At 48.2% G+C, this 17,156-nt stretch overlaps 1 protein-coding gene across 2 annotated transcripts; it reads right to left on the bottom strand.

Annotated features, from left to right (window-relative positions):
- Positions 1 to 582: 582 nt before the first annotated feature.
- Positions 583 to 15,077, bottom strand: LOC103629308 (uncharacterized). 2 transcript variants are annotated; one of them, XM_008650468.3, is made up of 21 exons: positions 14,675 to 15,077; positions 14,514 to 14,576; positions 14,074 to 14,351; positions 13,890 to 13,989; positions 13,723 to 13,800; positions 13,584 to 13,643; positions 13,359 to 13,463; positions 12,829 to 12,939; positions 12,389 to 12,430; positions 12,155 to 12,262; positions 11,875 to 12,062; positions 10,741 to 11,021; positions 10,538 to 10,659; positions 10,376 to 10,418; positions 10,182 to 10,273; positions 2,405 to 2,453; positions 2,090 to 2,160; positions 1,874 to 1,993; positions 1,337 to 1,425; positions 959 to 1,004; positions 583 to 873 (listed from the first exon to the last, which is right to left on the bottom strand). In XM_008650468.3, the coding sequence occupies exons 1-21, from the start codon at positions 14,825 to 14,827 to the stop codon at positions 826 to 828; spliced, it is 2,247 nt and encodes a 748-aa protein (XP_008648690.1). In that variant the 5' UTR covers positions 14,828 to 15,077; the 3' UTR covers positions 583 to 825. The 2 variants fall into 2 exon arrangements, with proteins under 2 accessions (XP_008648690.1, XP_008648691.1); XM_008650469.4 differs by having other exon boundaries at positions 590 to 873; positions 10,741 to 11,018.
- Positions 15,078 to 17,156: the final 2,079 nt, after the last annotated feature.

The following is a 17,156-nucleotide window of genomic DNA, read 5'->3' as shown; positions in this document are numbered from 1 at the left end:
CTTCGTGCTACTACGCTGTTACAGTCAATGAAACAGGTCCTGTTACGGAAGGTACATTCAGATTACAACTGTTGTTGTTGTTGTAGGAAATTGCACTTTAATTTTTTAGCAACTGAAACATGGTTATTTGATTAAAATTAATATATGGCATACGTTGGTCCGGCTGGCCTTTTTCTCTGACAGAAGAACAAAAGATACAATCCATCAGTTCTTCTACCGGATGAGGTCAATGGTGCTCTTGATTTTGAGGCTTTTCGATCGGATATGTGATCGTGGATGGTTTAGTGAGCATGAGGCACAACGATTTTGATTGTTAAAAGAGCAGGAACACTGTTTGGCATTATAGTCTGTGTATAAGTGCCTGCTATAGCGCATGATAGGGCGCTGTCTTTCTAGTGTAAATAAACTAGTTTTCCTGTCATCCAAATGAAACAAGATGGTGGGGATGCTGGCTACACGTGAATGCACGCACGCATGGAGCTAGACACAATGATGAATTGTCACTCTGCAGTTGTGTGTCGTGAGTCTAGCTGGGGTAACCCGTCTGAATTGCTTCTGCTTTACGGCAGCACCCGACGAATCTACAATCTGGCCAAACAAACCAACATTAATTGGAAAATGAATTCATCCCTCCCTACAACAGAACAAAAACAAACAAAAAACTGGGTACGGTGCCAATTGAATCTAATCGAATTGAATCGGAACTTTACATAAGCACGCAGACAACTTGCTCTTTCCTTCTACATACATGAACCGCGAAAACATAGGTAACAGATACAGTCAACCTGCCATGACACTACGTAGTAATACTGCTACAACTACAAACTACTTGAAGAAGATGCCCTTTCTTTTTCCCTTGCTCTTCTCAACAGCCTGCAATCACCGAAGTTCCTGACTCGTCATCGACGCATTGCAAATAAGCATGTCTAAAAAAAATCAGCGAGAAACGTGACTGTACCTTCATCCTGAATAGCCTTAGTATTAGAACAATGGCATCTCGTGATCTGGATTTTTTTTAATAAAAAAATAACAGTTAGCATTTCTGTGTTCTGCCATTTTTATGGCCTAGGCCATCACTCATAGAAGAACTGCCACAAAAGCAAGGGTGACAATAATAACAGATGTCATGCAGTCAATCAAGCACAGAAGCAAATGACTAATATAGGCGCACACTGCAGCTGGATTCAAGTTGTGGAAAAACTAGAAATCAGGGGAAGCCACACGAATGGATTCTGACATGCTCTCAGTAGTAACTTGACGCATCAAAACTTCAAAAGGACATTTGCAATATACTACTACCACAACAAATAGTCACGGTGATTAGCATGAAACTCACGGGGCATTCTCTGCAGGCTTTAAATTGTACTCAGCACCATCAGCAGACAAAATTGAAAACTCAGTAGGACGCCCAAATGGGATATTGATCTGCAAAGTTTGTACACGATAAACTCTAAATCACTATACGTATGAAAAAAAAAGAATGGAACATAACCCTAGTAAAACCCAGAATCTGAAATACCGAGCATAAAGAAAAACTAACTAATACTGTTTTCCTAACACATCAAAACGTAACTTCTATGTGTAGTGTCCAAGATGAACCTTACATTTCTCTACAAAGAGGGGATGCACCTACAGGCTACATCCGCCTTTTCAGTATAAGATATTGCTAAACATACCAAGTTCACCATGATGGAAGATTGAGATGAAATCTGGTATTATTTCATGCAGCTAATTTATATATTATCAAAGGTAGTGCAGGCAAAACAAATAATTAAAAGGAGGCTACAAATCCCAAGACATTTTTCCTAAAGAAAGAAGATAAAGTATTAAACAAACTGAGAAATTTTGAGGACAATGATTTTGGAAATCATACGGTCATCGCTTGCTGAAATTTCTCCATGACAACGACACCGCGCTGTCCATTACACTTAACGCTGTAACCTTCCCTCTTTATTGCCAAAATAGCTGGTTCCCACATATCTAAAAATCTAACCTGCAGAATAATTTGATGTTCACAGGGTCATATGATAATGGAAAGACATAGAAAGAGTGCTCTTGAAAGACCATTTGAGAAGAATTGGGGACATACAGGTAATAGAACTTCATAAGAGACATGCCCCAGAGAGAGAATTTTCTTAATATGCTCCTTGGTTTCAGGGTCTGCACAAATAGGAGTTACTCAGCAGATACTGAGATATATCTAATATGCCAAACGAAACCCTTCTACACCATAACATGATTGTTCTCTCTCACTAACATAGCTCATGTTTGTCCAGCAATCCTCTCAAGAAGAAATGGAGCTCAGATACCCAATGATTTTTGAAAACATACAAGGTGCAAATGAAAGAAAAGAATATATATATATATGTCCCCTACTTAAAGAACAAAACTCTCAGGAACTCACCACATGTAATTTTTCTTTGATCATTAGCATAAACCTTCACAATCTCGCCCTACAACAAGAGAAAAGATTTTAGAGAAATTAAGTGGTCTATCATCCAACTCATTAATAACCATCCAATGTAAAGTTTTCAAACCATCAACTATGTGTTAGCACCCTACTAGCATATAGCTAATGAGTCGTGGTATGAATTCTAACCAAAAGCACATCTATATATGTTTTCCCCAAACAATAGAGTTAGCTCACGTTTATCCTTTAACAATTTTTTATCTAACAAAAAAAGAACAAGCCCTTGCCATCCTGTTATCACAAATTTCAACAAGAAAAATATCTGTGTCTAAGCTTCTCAGCAAATGGACAGTACTTTTAACCATTTGCTTCTCAGCATACACTATGCAATAGAAGTCATTAGTGTGAGGCTGTCATGGGCATCATAGGGAGCGAGAGGCAACAGCCAGGCTCGGATAAGGCTAGAGAATAAGATTGAGATGAGAGAATTGTGGAGAGTTGGTTAGCATCAGATAAGTCCAAGAAAGTAGGAGTTAGTTGAGAGTTTGTAGGAGAAGTTGGTTAGCCATAGGGCTATTTATAAGCCGCATGGCAGCAGGGAATAAATCAAGCAAGATCATTATCAAACCAATCTCTCTCCCTTGCAATGACCCTCTCAAGCGCCTAGGGCTGCTACCCTAGAACCGTAGAGGGGTATAACCTCGCCGGAGAAGACAGCTATCCCCATGGACACCTGGTATCAGCTCCAGGTTATCCTCACCACCACCAGCCGCCACGCCATCTGCCGCCGCAACGCCCTCCCACCCGCCCTCTCCAACTCCAGATGCATTCACTCGGCTCGAAGAGAAGTGGGATCAATTCGTTGTGATGTTCCACCGCTACAAGGAGAAGACAGAGAAGGAACTCCAAGCAGCGGTGCGGCTTCAGGCGGCAGCGCGAGGGTTCCTAGCACGCCGTCAGGTACAGTCCCTTCGTGGGGAGAAGCACCTTGCTGTGGCCTCCAGGGCCACCCCATGGCCGTCATCACATGAGCAGGCTGTCGTGCGCCTGCAAGCCGCAGTGCGCGGCTTCCTTGTTAGGCGGGCGGTGCGGAAGCTGTACTTGCTGATCAGCTCATCGCTGCACCAACTCGCAGCCTGCGTGCCCAACCACCAGGTCTCGTCTATACTTTTTGAACCCCCTGCAGAAGTCGAGATCTGGGTATGCAGCCCCCCTGCACGGCCCAAGAGGGTCGTCTCCTTCATTCGGGCAACTACCTTGGTGCTGGACAGACCCAACATAAGAACGGGCTGGTTCCTCCTTCACCTTTCATCCAACGTGAAGTCCGCAGTTCAGCTCTTCCCTTGGGATCCAGGAGGACAGGAGGACATAGTTGCAGTTCAAATTTATATTTTAGTTCCACAATTATTTTGTATTTTCGTCTTAAATAATAAAGGTAAGCCGAGATGTAAAAGGCTTAACCTTAAGTCGTGTCAGGTAAGTCTATGGCAGCTCGAGGACGAGCTGGTCCTCAAGGGAGGGGGAGATGTCATGGGCATCATAGGGAGCGAGAGGCAACAGCCAGGCTCGGATAAGGCTAGAGAATAAGATTGAGATGAGCTGGGATAAGGCTAGAGAATAAGATTGAGATGAGAGAATTGTGGAGAGTTGGTTAGCATCAGATAAGTCCAAGAAAGTAGGAGTTAGTTGAGAGTTTGTAGGAGAAGTTGGTTAGCCATAGGGCTATTTATAAGCCGCATGGCAGCAGGGAATAAATCTGTAAGTAGAGGGACTCTAACTCTCATCAAGAGGATGACACTATGAGTTGGGGCAATTTTCTGTTTATTTCCTCAAACACTACACAATGTCATACCCTTAGAGGGGTTGGGGACACATATTTATAGCCCTAGGGGCTGCGCTACCACACCTTCTCACACACACTACACAACAGGATTGTCCTCTAGATGCTAAAGAGACTACAGAGGACAGTCAAAAGCGACTGTTGTCCTCTAGATGCTAAAGCGACTACAGAGGACAGTCAAGCTGTCCTCTAGATGCTAAAGGACTACAGAGGACAGTCAAAAGCGACTGTTGTCCTCTAGATGCTCAAGACTTATTCCATCATTCTCCCCCTAAGTCTTGGGCGTCGTCTTGTGAGAAAGCTGGGCCATCCCGGACCTAGAGCAAAGCTCAACAAACTTGATCTTCCCAAGGGGCTTGGTGAGCAGGTCTGCAAGCTGATCCTTGGTGTTGATGTAACGCGCCTTGATGCTCCCTTCTGCCAAGCAGTCTCGGATGAAGTGGTATCTCAGCCGGATGTGCTTGCTCCGTTCATGGAACACGGGGTTCTTGGCCAATGCCAGAGCGTACTGGCTGTCCACCCTGAGTTCCACCGCTCCAGTCTCTCCCGAGGAGATCACCAAGCAGTCGAGCCAGCCAGAGCGCCTGAGTCGAAGCAGTAGACGCCGCTATGTACTCGGCCTCGCTGCTGGACATGGCCACCACCTGCTGCTTGACCGACTGCCAGCTAATGAGGCACTTGCCGAGGAAGAAGAGGATCCCGCTTGTGCTCTTGCTAGTGTCGATGTCACCGGCGTGGTCGCTGTCGCTGTACCCGACAAGGTGTGCCTCCCCAGGGCACCTCGGGTAGTAGAGACCGTGGTCGAGAGTCCCCGCAACATAGCGGATGATCCTCTTCACAGCCTGCTCATGCTCCGTCGTCGATCGCTGCAAGAACCGACTAACGTAGCCGACGGAGTATGCCAAGTCAGGCCGTGTGTGGACGAGGTAGCGAAGGCTCCCCACAAGACGCCGGTACTGTGTAGCATCCACCTCCTCCATCGTGCTGTCGCGACTCAGCTTCAGCCTCTCCTCCATCGGAGTGAGAGTTGGGTTGCAGTCGGTGAGCCCAGCCAGCTCAACAATGCGCTTGGCGTAGGCAGTCTGGCGAAGTGTGATCCCGGAGTCTCCCTGGTGCACCTCAATCCCCAGGTAGAAGGAGAGATGCCCCAGGTCACTCATTTGGAAGGTGGCCTTCATCTCTTCCTTGAACGCTGCCACCTCTGCATCCTTGACGCCGGTGATCACCAAGTCGTCGACGTAGACACCCACCAGCAGGGCATTTTCTCCATTGCCCCGCCGATAGATGGCCGCCTCGTGCGGGCTTGGCATGAAGCCCATCCTCTTGAGCGTGGAATCCAGCTTGGCATTCCACGCCCTTGGTGCCTGTCGCAAGCCGTAGAGAGCCTTGCGCAGGCGCAACACCTTGCCCTCCTTGCCAGGGATCGCAAAACCTGGCGGCTGGTGTACATAGACCTCCTCCTTTAAGTCGCCGTTAAGAAACGCCGACTTGACATCCATGTGATGAACATGCCAGCCCTTCAGGGCTGCCAGCGCGAGGAGTCGCACGGATTCCATCCGTGCTACAGGGGCGAAGGCATCGTCGAAGTCGATCCCCTCCTGTTGCAAGAAACCGCGTGCCACCAAGCGAGCCTTATGCTTGACGATGGCGTCGACTTCATCCCTCTTCAGTTTGAACACCCACTTAAGGGTGATCGCGCGATGACCATGAGGGAGATCAGCGAGCTCCCAAGTGCGGTTCGTCTCAACCGTGTCCATCTCCGACTGCATCGCGGCACGCCAAGCTGCATGTTTCTCGGCCTCCGCGAAAGACCGAGGCTCACCATCGTCGCATGCAAGATGCAACTCTCCTGCCAGAATGCGAGACGCAGGGCCCGGCACAGACGGGTCGATGAGAAGGCCCTCCACCCTTCGATACCGCAACGGCTCGCCGTCGTAGCAAGCGTCGACGCGCTCCTCGTCGCGGGACAGAGGGGTCACGAGCTCCACTAGGTCGTGCTCGACACGAGCTGGTGTCGGAGAGGACGTTCCCGGAGAGGGTACCGTCGGTGCTGGAGTGCGTGGTGGCGAAGAGCTCGCTGTAGCCGGAGTCGTGGCTGGAGTGCGTGGTGGTGAAGAGCTCGTTGTAGCAGGAGCTGGAGAGTTTGGCGCTGGAGTCGGTGGAGACTTGAGGGCTGGGGTAGACCTGCTCGGAGAAGAGTTGCCTACTCCCCCAGCTCCCTCAAAGTGGACGTACTCGATGGTGAAGTCGTACGTCGGAGTCGTGTCGTCGTCCACCGCCTTGTCTCACGCCCATCCTCGCCCTTCATCGAACACTACGTCGCGCGTCGTGCGCACACGCTGTGTTCTTGGGTCAAGGATGCGGTAGGCCTTCGAGCCCTCCGCGTAGCCAATGAACACCCCCGGGGTGCTCCTATCGTCGAGCTTGCTGATGTGGCCAAGCTCCTTGGTGAATGCGAGGCAGCCGAAGACCCGTAGGTGAGAGACCGCCGGCTTGCGCCCATGCCAAGCCTCGTACGGTGTCATCCCGTTGAGAGCCTTGGTGGGCGAGCGGTTGAGGATGTAAACCGCTGTCACCACCGCCTCTCCCCAGAAGACAGCTGGCATTCCTCTCTGCTTGAGGAGAGCCCGAGCCATCCCCACAACCGTCTGGTTGCGCCGCTCGACGACGCTGTTCTGCTGCGGGCTGTACGGCGCGGAGTAGTGGCGTTGAACGCCCTCATCCGCGTAGTACGACGCGAACTCAGCCGCCGTGAATTCGCCGCCGTTGTCGGTGCGCAGCACGCGCAGCTTGCGGCCGCACTCCGCCTCCGCAGCGACCTCCACACGCCTGATGGCGTTCGCAGCCTCTCCCTTGCTGCCAAGGATCATCACCCACATGTAGCGGGAGAGATCGTCGACGAGCAGCAAGAAGTAGCGTCGTCCTCCTGGTGTGGCTGGTGCCACCGGGCCACACAAGTCCCCATGCACGAGCTCGAGCCTCTCCTTGGCTCGGAAGCTCGACTGCTGGGGAAAGGGGAGCCGTCTCTGCTTTGTCAACACGCAGACATCGCAGAATTGCTCCACATGGTTAAGGCACGGCAGGCCTCATACCATCTCCTTGGCACTGAGCCGCTTCAGGGCCTCGAAGTTAAGGTGCCCGAAGCGCTCGTGCCACTGCCATGCCCCGTCGTCTCGACGAGCAGCAAGGCGGCAAGGTTGTGCCACCTTCACATTGAGAACGTATAGCCGATTTGGACTCCTGTGTACCTTGGCAAGAAGGGGACGAGAGGGGTCCCAGATCCTCATGACTCCGTGCTCGACCTCCACGCGCAAACCGTTCTCATCCAGCTGTCCCAAGCTGATGATAGAGTTCCTCAACGCGGGGATGTAGTAGACTCCGGTGAGCAGCCTGTGCTCACCAGATGCGGCGGTGAAGACGACTGAGCCGGCGCCCTTGATCTCTACGCCGGAGGCGTCCCCAAACTTGACGGAGCCTCGGACGCTAGAGTCAAGCTCGGTGAAGAACTCCCGTCGGCCGGTCATGTGATGAGTGGCGCCGATGTCGAGGCACCATCCTTCGATCATGTCTTTGCTGGAGCCGTCGCCGAGGAAAGCGCGTGCTTTCGACTCATCAAGGTGGAGGAGTGCCGCTGCGGCCGGTGCCGCTGGAGATAGCTCGATGCTTGCATGTGCTAGGAGCAGAGCCTCCTCCTCCGCCTCCGCCTGTGCGATGTTGGCCTGGCCACGCCGAGGCTGCCGACAATCCCTGGCCCAGTGGCCAAGCTTGCCGCAGTTGTGGCAGCCGTCGTCTCGTGCCGGCTTCTTGTTGCCGACGGCGCCGCCTTGGGCACCTCCACGTGCACCACCCTCAGCATGTCCTCGCGCCCCGGCCTGGGCGCCTCCACGCGCCTTGCGCGGCTTGCCGCGTTTGCGGCCTCGTGTCGAGGAGGACTCCCCCTTCTTCTTGTCACCCTGGCAGGCCTCCCACTGCTCCCGAGTGAGATGTAGCTTCCCGCCGATAGTGATAGGCCCAGAGAGCCTGTGGTTCGTCGCCGTCGACCACCTTGAGGCGACCAATCGCCTCTTCGATCGTCATCGTGGAGAGGTCTAGCAGAGACTCGATCGAGCGAGCAATCTGCCTATACTTCTTGGGGATACAACGGAAGAGCTTCTCAACAGCTCTCCTCATCGTAGGTGTCGTCGCCGAACTGCACCATCTTCTGCAACAGAGTGTTGAGGCGGAGAGCAAAGTCATCAACATCCTCACCTGGCTTGAAGGCCAGGTTCTCCCACTCCTTGCGAAGTGCCTGCAGTGTGGTCTTGCGGGCACGATCGCTGCCGATGCGGGTCGCAGCGATGGCGTCCCAGGCCTCCTTGGCAGTCCGCTTCTGGGAAAGCGAAAACTGCATCTCGGGCGGGACTGCAACAATGAGGGCATCCAGCGCCCGCCGATCCTCGTGGTAGTCGACGTCGTCGTAACGAACTGCTTCCCACATGTGGCGAACTTGGAGCCGTACCCTCATCATCGCGGCCCACTCGACGTAGTTGGTCTTGGTGAGGGTAGGCCACCCACCGCCGGGACCGATGTCCCTAACAATGGCCTGGGCCATGCGGCGACCATAGTACCGATCCGGGGAGGGAGAACCGCGCCGCCTGTAGAGACCGCGATCTCCGTCGACTCGGTCGCCGCCGCCGGGAGCACCGCCTGCGCGTCTACACCCGTCTGGGCTGCCGCCGCGTGCGCCCCCGCCAGGAGCGCCGTCAGCGCGTCGGCGCCTATCCGGGCTGCCGCCACGCGCGCCCCCATGGGGATGCGCGGCTGCCCACTGTGCCGCCTGCTCTCGCGCTGCTTCCCTCGCCAGCCTGAGCTCTTCGTCGGTGTTGTCGTCGATAGAAGCAGAGCTGCCAGCTCTACTACCGCGCAGAACCTCGAGCTCTGTTGCCGCCGCACGTGCAGCATCCGCCGCCTCCGCTGCTTCTACTTCCGCTCTCGCCGCTGCCAGTTCCGCCGCCGCCAACCGTGCTGCCCTCGCCGCTGCTGCTGCTCGCTCGCGTTCTTGTGCCGCGACGACCTCGGCCTCCTGCTGGCGCCGCGCACTCGAAGTGGCCGAGCGTAGGGACATGGTGGGCTAGTGAGGGGTCGCTGTGTGTGGAAGAGGCTGTCTCAGACGAAAGGCTGCTCGTCTGAGCAGGGGAGGAAGGAACAGTTGGAGCTCTTGCTGCCGACTGAGTGTGGGGAGAGGCGCGGGAAGGAGATGAGCACGAGATGTTTAGGCTGCAGGATAGTTTGGCTCTGATACCAATTGTAAGTAGAGGGACTCTAACTCTCATCAAGAGGATGACACTATGAGTTGGGGCAATTTTCTGTTTATTTCCTCAAACACTACACAATGTCATACCCTTAGAGGGGTTGGGGACACATATTTATAGCCCTAGGGGCTGCACTACCACACCTTCTCACACACACTACACAACAGGATTGTCCTCTAGATGCTAAAGAGACTACAGAGGACAGTCAAAAGCGATTGTTGTCCTCTAGATGCTAAAGCGACTACAGAGGACAGTCAAGCTGTCCTCTAGATGCTAAAGGACTACAGAGGACAGTCAAAAGCGACTGTTGTTCTCTAGATGCTCAAGACTTATTCCATCAAAATCAAGCAAGATCATTATCAAACCAATCTCTCTCTCCCTTGCAATGACCCTCTCAAGCGCCTAGGGCTGCTACCCTAGAACCAAGCCTGCGGTAGAGGGGTATAACCTCGCCGGAGAAGACAGCTATCCCCATGGACCGAAGGTCCATGACAGAGGCCTATAATGACACAACAGTAAGTACCCACCATTTAATCTATATACAAGTAAGCAAAAACTGACAAACTTATCGAATCCAAGAAAAAATAAGAAAGAATAAAATGCCATTTAAGAATGGCTAGCACGTGATGTGAAGATATACCTTCCTTTTTTTGTCATCCAGAGGCTGGACTTCAATCGCTAGTACAAAGTCCACATCATCAGCAGATACTAAATAGGTGGGCTGCCGTGCACCTGCAGCAAACAAAAAATGTGAGTTCCAAAGCTTCAATAGTATATCCAAAACAAAACAAAAACCACAATGCATGCTTTTTTCCTTGTCACAAGAAAAGATACCTTCTATAAAATTTATTGATCCATCGTCCAAATGGCGTACCCACTGTGAGCACAAAAACAAAACACAGATTATAATGAAAACACAAAACTGAAATTATTCATGAGTACAAATGAATTTAGTTGAATATCTAAGACATGGATAACAAAGGCAATAGAGCGCACCTCAAAATTACAACTTGTGGTTCCATGGATAGAGTACCCACTTGCTTGAAGTTCTCTTCCAGGAAAGGCTTCACCTGTGATTCGCAGTCCTTCTATGGCTGGAAGCGGATCATCCTCTGCAACTGCACATTCATAAAAATGTTGTTTACCATCATAACTGAGATAATATAGTAGGCATATGCACGGATTTAAAGATGCGACACCTTCGGAAAAAGAAGAACTAGGCTCCTCAAGGACAGTAGGAAGATAAGGGTATGGTGGATTTGCGTCATCAAGACCAGATGTCAAATTAGGTGAGCCTCCAGAATCCTGCTGCGCAGAAAGTTCTTGTGGAATTTGGGCCTCAGCTCCCTCCAGACTTTCTGAGGCATCACTCTTAATAAGGTCCTTGAATGATGGGTTTTGATCCTTGGATTCAATGTTAAATCGAACAGCACGGGAATCATGATCGGTTCTTTGAGGGGCATCCTTCATATTATGGCTGCTGCAGGACATTAGAAGCCAGTGAGAAACATCCAAATTTCATTCTTGATGTTCCTGTTTGAAAGTACACCACACCACACCACCAACCACACTCTTAAGAAGGAAACAACTCAGAATGAAAAACAAAGGACAGGGAGAGGTTGACACACATTGGTACACAAGCCTTTTGAAGGGTGGATCATTACCATAGCCATTTTGTACGACAAAAATATTTTGCTTCTTTGTAAATATGGGGCTTACATTTTTCTACTTCTCCACTAGGATAACTCTGCCTTCTTTTCCACTTCTCAACACTTTAAAAGCACCACATTAATTTTCTCAACGACTAGTTTACACCACATTCATATTTTGTTTGACATAATAGAATATATGCTATAGAAAAAACTTTCAAAGGCTGACCAGTAATACAACAACAAGGCCTTCAGTTCCCAAATCAACAAGGGTCCAGTGCACCCAAAAAAGGAAGTAAATGTCTAAATGATAGTAACAGAATAAAATAGTACTCCCTCCGTCCCAAAATATTAGTCGCTTTAGACCTTGGATTTTGTTTATATTGAAATGGATGACATATATGCTAAAACGACTAATATTTTGAGACGGATGGAGTAATAGAGTGCTAGATAATGCTAGAAGCCTAGAACAATCATAGTTGGAGAAATGGTTTCAAAATACTGTACAAAAATTAATTACATCAGAACAAAGAAGAAAAGGGGGCTAGCTAGACTAATACTACTATTAAGATTTTCATCATGTGGCAAAAATGGGATGTACATAGTGAAATTATTGTAATTGTGAAACGGCAAAAAATAGCTAAGAACACATCCTATTGAATTTTTGAAGTAACCACCAGCAACCTGGTTGAAGGAGAGGTCCTCCCAACATTATCATGCTCTGCACTTGTTGTGGCAACCTCACTTCGAATGACCTGACGATTTTCATTCCCTAACAAATCCCAGTCACGCCTAGTTTGAACAGGAGAAGAAACTGGAGAATGTACATGAGAATATGCTTGCTGGGGCACAATGTCAAGGTTGGCTTTGATCTGGAAAAAAAAGTGATGGGAGTTAGAATCTACAATCATGCATGAATTCCGAGAAACATGTGATGAAAAGCATTGTGCCATATCGAACAAACCAATGCATTTCCAGGAGGATGAGAAGGCGACTGTGCAGCAGCACTTGTATTATTTGAAGATTCAGCATGCCAAGGAGTAATCTGGTATTGTGATTCCTTCAGCTTCTCCTGCATCATTCAACTTTCTCAGTAATACACTTGGAAAGCATAACAAGCTCGCCAATGTCCAGGCAGAACATTTGAACTAGCTCTTTTTTCACAAAGTACATATTAGCAAGGATGAATGTGACTCACCTCAGTAATAATAAGTTTTTCTTGCAAATGCTTAAACAGAACCTACACGATGAAAAATGTAAGGTCAACTATGAGGGGCTGCTTCAACCAAGAAAGAAATAAAAATAATCAAGAGAAATCTTACTTTCGTCACTTGATTGTTTTGAAACTATAATTTTAATAATTCGTCTTCTGTAGCAATCATACTATATATCTAAAATACGTTAGAAGATAGTATAGTTCAGCACCCCCAGTAAACGTGGCATAAGCCTCACTAAGAAGGTAGTTTAGCTTCCTCTCGGCATGTATGACATATCCCAATCAATAAGCAAAGTAAATTTTACCATGTACAATATGCAACATTGCAACAAGGTCCCCAATTCACCACAGGCAAGCTCACTTACTGGAAAAGGGGGCATTTAATCAATGCCAAACAAGCAACTAATTACAGCAGAACATACCTTCAGATTGCTAACAATAGACTGAGCATCAAGAACAGGAGGCTGAAGGTTATATTCTGATAGAAGAGGCAATAAAGAAGATACGAATGTAGATCTCTCTTGATGTGCTGCCTATGGAACAGAGTAGACTCATCATTCTTCATTTTACTTCACCAAATCCAGAGAATAAGGTTTGGAGAAGGTAAGGAAAACTAGTTGCAGCATACGCATCTAATTTTATCTTAATAGAATAAATAAGAATCTCACAAAGTAATGAAGTGATTAACCAGAAATCAATTCTTTTGTCATTTATGCAGAGTTACATTGCTTTGTAAATCAGAAGGTATATTCATTGAGTAGTATGAACGCTGCGGCTTACTATGGAAACTAAAGGCATACAAAAGACAGATTCAATGAAAAATGAATTGATCACAAGTGTATCTTGCGGGGGGGGGGGGGGGGGGTAAAAGCAAGAAATGAACAAAGAATATGCTAATGCCTCACAGAACTTATAAGAGATGATATAATAGCTTCAGGCAGGAAAACATTACCTGCAATGCATATGTAAGACGGATGTTTTCTTCGATAATATCCTGTCTGTAGGACAAAGCTTTCGATGCAGCATCAACCAGATCTTGCTGCTGCTGATCAAATGCCTGCCCCACAAAAAAAGGAAAAAAATAAACACTTAAATCATAGTGCCATGACTCTAAGGTAGTAGTTTTTTTTTACAAACTCCAAGGTAGTACTTGATGCGTCATAAATAAAATGTTTACCATGCGCATATATGCAATGCGTTTTTCCAGGACATGTTTCTCATTAAGTATTTGGGCCTCCTGTTAAAATACACACGAGTGAAACACTACAGATTGAAGAAAGAACATTACAGGAAAAAGATTGTTAGTGTGTAGTCACCTTGACAGAGTAGTCAGAAAGATGCCTTCTCAGCTGTGCAATCTCCTCCCCTTGTTCTTTGACCTTAACAAGGAGATCCTGTGGAAGGAAATAAGCAGCTCAGCAAGAAGAGTGAATCAATCGATCAAAAAGTATGGCAACAGACACACGAAGCAAACAGTTGATACCTGCTTCCAGATGACGACGTTTGAGTTGAGGTCTGAAACAGGCAGTGCGCCTTGTCCGGATAAGTTGAGCCTAGAATCATAGTCTGTTTCTTTGTGGTGCCTGCAAGGAAAGGCTCAATGAAGGTAAGGAAACAGGGTAGTATGATATTAACAGAGGCTGGATTTGGAATGTGCTACTTGGTACCTAGTTGGTGAAAGGGATCGCGAAGACGGGGTAGATAGCTGAGATGGGAAAGCGCTATCGGGAGCGCTCGGTGATTTACGGGGAATTCCATTAGCCTGGTTGGCCTCAAGGTACTTGTGGTTGATGCCGGCATCCCCAGCTCCCCATTCGAAGGCCTCTGCTGCTGTAGCGGTAGTCCTGATGGGAGCAGTGGAGGAGGTGTCTGTGTGGGCACCAAGAGCGCGATCCTGATGGATACGGATCCCATGAGAGGAAGCTTGGTCTGTGGCTTCTGACCTCTGGTTAGGTCGGAGATGAGACGTACAGCACATTAGTTTCTATAGGCAAATGGAATGGCATGATAGAGCAAAAAGGAAATGATGAGTTGTGCTGTGCTGCACTAGTTAAGAGTATATGATTTGTTTGGATCGGGAAGGGGCGTCGAAATCGAATGTGCTTACAATTCTGTGGAGCTCCCGCGTCTTGAGCATCAGCTCGTCCTTCAACCGGCTGTTCTCCTCCAGCTGAAGAGAGATACAGGAGTGATGGGTCGCTTGTTCTAGTTGCAGCCGATTCCCTCAAATTGGCAGAGGCAGAGGCAGGAAGAGATTGGTACTGATACCTGCTGGCGGATGGTGGCCTCCGCGTCCTCCACGGCGCGCATCACCTGGAACAGGTTGTTGTTGCTGCTCTCCAGCGCAGCCGCGGCGGCGGTAGGAGACTCGGATACGGCGACCGCGGCGAGGCGGCGGCCGAGGTCGTCAGGATCGGCCATGGAGGATGCGAGGAAGGATAGGACGCGAAACCCTACGGCACTGCGCTACAGTAGACTCTGGAGGGAGCGGAGAGGGAAGGGGAGGGGAAACGGCTGCCCGGCCACAGCCCACAGGGTCTCTCTCCGCTGGACGGGGAGTGGGACGGACAGGGCAGGAGAGAGACTGAGAGAGACGGAGCAGCGAGGGAGAAGGACGCCGCCACATGACATGAGAGTGAGCCGCCCTTGATGAGTGTGAGGGACCGGACCGGACCGTTTGGATCTGGAGGCATTTTTTTTTTTGGTTGCAATGTTTGATTTAGGAATATTAAATACAATTTGATTAAAAAGCTAATTACATTAATAAATATTAAACGTTAAATCTAATTAGTGTATGATTCTCTAATGCTACAGTAAACAATTACTAATTAGTAGATTAATTGAGTTAAATAAATTTGTCTCGTATTTATTTAATTTGTGATTTTACTTTATGTAATATTTATAATTGGTACTCTAATGTTTAATGTGAAACCAACTAAAGGCGTATTTGGTTTATAGGTACTTTTTTTTAGTTCATTTTAGATCTATTTGGTTTCTTTAGTCACCTAACTAAGTTTAGTCACTAAATTATCTCATTTTGTTTCAGTGACTAAACCTAACTAAAGAATATTAATTGGTGCGAATAATAATTGTATTAACCCTATTAATTAGTGGTTGCTTGTTTTGTACCAAAAAAGATGAGAGGACAAATAAGGTAAAAATCATACTTTAATCCCTTTAGGATGTGTTTAGTTTGAGGTCAAAGTACGACCACGCCACCAAACCACCGCTTCGGTGTTCACCTCGATTTTTACATCGCTCCCTCGATTTTTTGGGACCACGCCACCACCAAAATTTGCTCCGGTGTTCACTAAAAGGATCACGATGCCCAAGAGGGGGTGAATTGGGCTTTTCTAGAATTCTAACAAAAGTTAAACCCTAAGAATGAGCCCAAATTCACCCAAACTACTAGCAACAAGTAAATACTACTAGATAGACAACAACACTAAGTCATTACTACAAATACTAACTAAGCAATTGCACAAAGTAAAATGCTCAAAGTAAATGTGAAATGTAAAGTAAGGGCAAGAAGACTCCTCCAATTTTTTGTCGAGATATCAAAGAGTCGGCACTCTTCTGTCACACCCGGTTTTGGAAGGCAAACCGAATGCGAACCATGTATGTGCCAGGATCAGAAACTCACGTACATAGCGATTACATAATTGGACATCATCACACATTGCTCAAAGTAAATAGTGGAAAGGTACTTTTATTACAATAAGATGTCTAAGACATCCACAGAGTCTAATACATAGCATAGTCATTAATATCATCAAAGTGCGGAAATACGAAACGTAGTAGATAAGGACTATACAGGCAGCTGACTGGGGGTTTGCCACTAAGAAAAACTAGAACTCGTCGTAGTCCTGAAACTCCTCAAAGTCCTCCATGTTGCCAGCATCTCCTCCTGAGCACTGAATACAGTGAGGACAACCTGGGGTGGGGGTGGTTTGTAAAGCAAGTGTGAGTACACATCAACGTACTCAGCAAATGTCCCGTTTGGCTAAAGTGGACTAGCTGTATGTGGGGTTTAGGGTTAAGCAGTTGCTTTTAGTTGGTCAAGTATTTATTACTATTAGTAGAGCCAAGTTTTAGTAATAACCCAATTATTGCCCAAAAGTACCTCCTCTAAGAGGAAATACCAGAGATCAAAATTATAATCATCATTATTAACCATCATCATAAAAATAACCAAAGTCCTTCTAATCAAAGAGGATCCCAAGGTCGCTCTTAACCGTGAGCTCGACTGATATACCAGTTGTCGGTGTTTTGGGTCCGACCGCGCACCCAGGGTTGCCCCTCGAGGTGCTTTTTGGAGTAGGACGGTATTACTGACTGAAGCTCGATGGTTCGTGCCGGATGCACGAGAAACAGTAGACAATCTTGTACAGGTTCGGGCCGCTTTGAGATGTGTAATACCCTATAAATAGAGCGATGGCTTCACTGGCGTCTTCACACATCTCTCTACCGCTTGTTGCTTACTCTCTTCTTTTCTCCTCCCTCCTACTCCACCATGGGCAAGAGCAAGAAAGGCGGAAGCTCGTCGCACCACTCCGGCGACAAGCGGAAGCGTGAGCCGACCCCTCTCTCGGAGGACTTCGGCGATTCCGAGTACTCGGAGGAGGAGTTTTCCTCCGAGTCCGAGGGGTCGCCAGTCTACACCTCGCCCCCGGCATCGTCCGATGACTTGGACGATTCCTAGGGGATCGCCGCTGAGGTGTGGACATACATCCAGGTCGTCGAGCGCTAC

This window comes from Zea mays, chromosome 6, assembly GCF_902167145.1.
Source record: "Zea mays cultivar B73 chromosome 6, Zm-B73-REFERENCE-NAM-5.0, whole genome shotgun sequence".
Classification (NCBI taxonomy): domain Eukaryota; kingdom Viridiplantae; phylum Streptophyta; class Magnoliopsida; order Poales; family Poaceae; genus Zea; species Zea mays.
This window is presented reverse-complemented; position numbering and strand designations above follow the sequence as displayed.

What these genes read in the sequence shown, in the direction of transcription:
- LOC103629308 (XM_008650468.3), bottom strand. Translation starts at nt 14,827, where the DNA reads ATGGCCGATCCTGACGACCTCGGCCGCCGCCTCGCCGCGGTCGCCGTA. An exon ending in AGGACCTCTCCTTCAACCAG is followed by an intron (nt 11,022 to 11,874) that starts GTTGCTGGTGGT and finishes AATGTCCTGCAG; the next exon opens with CAGCCATAATATGAAGGATG. An exon ending in TAGTTCTTCTTTTTCCGAAG is followed by an intron (nt 10,660 to 10,740) that starts GTGTCGCATCTT and finishes ATGAATGTGCAG; the next exon opens with TTGCAGAGGATGATCCGCTT.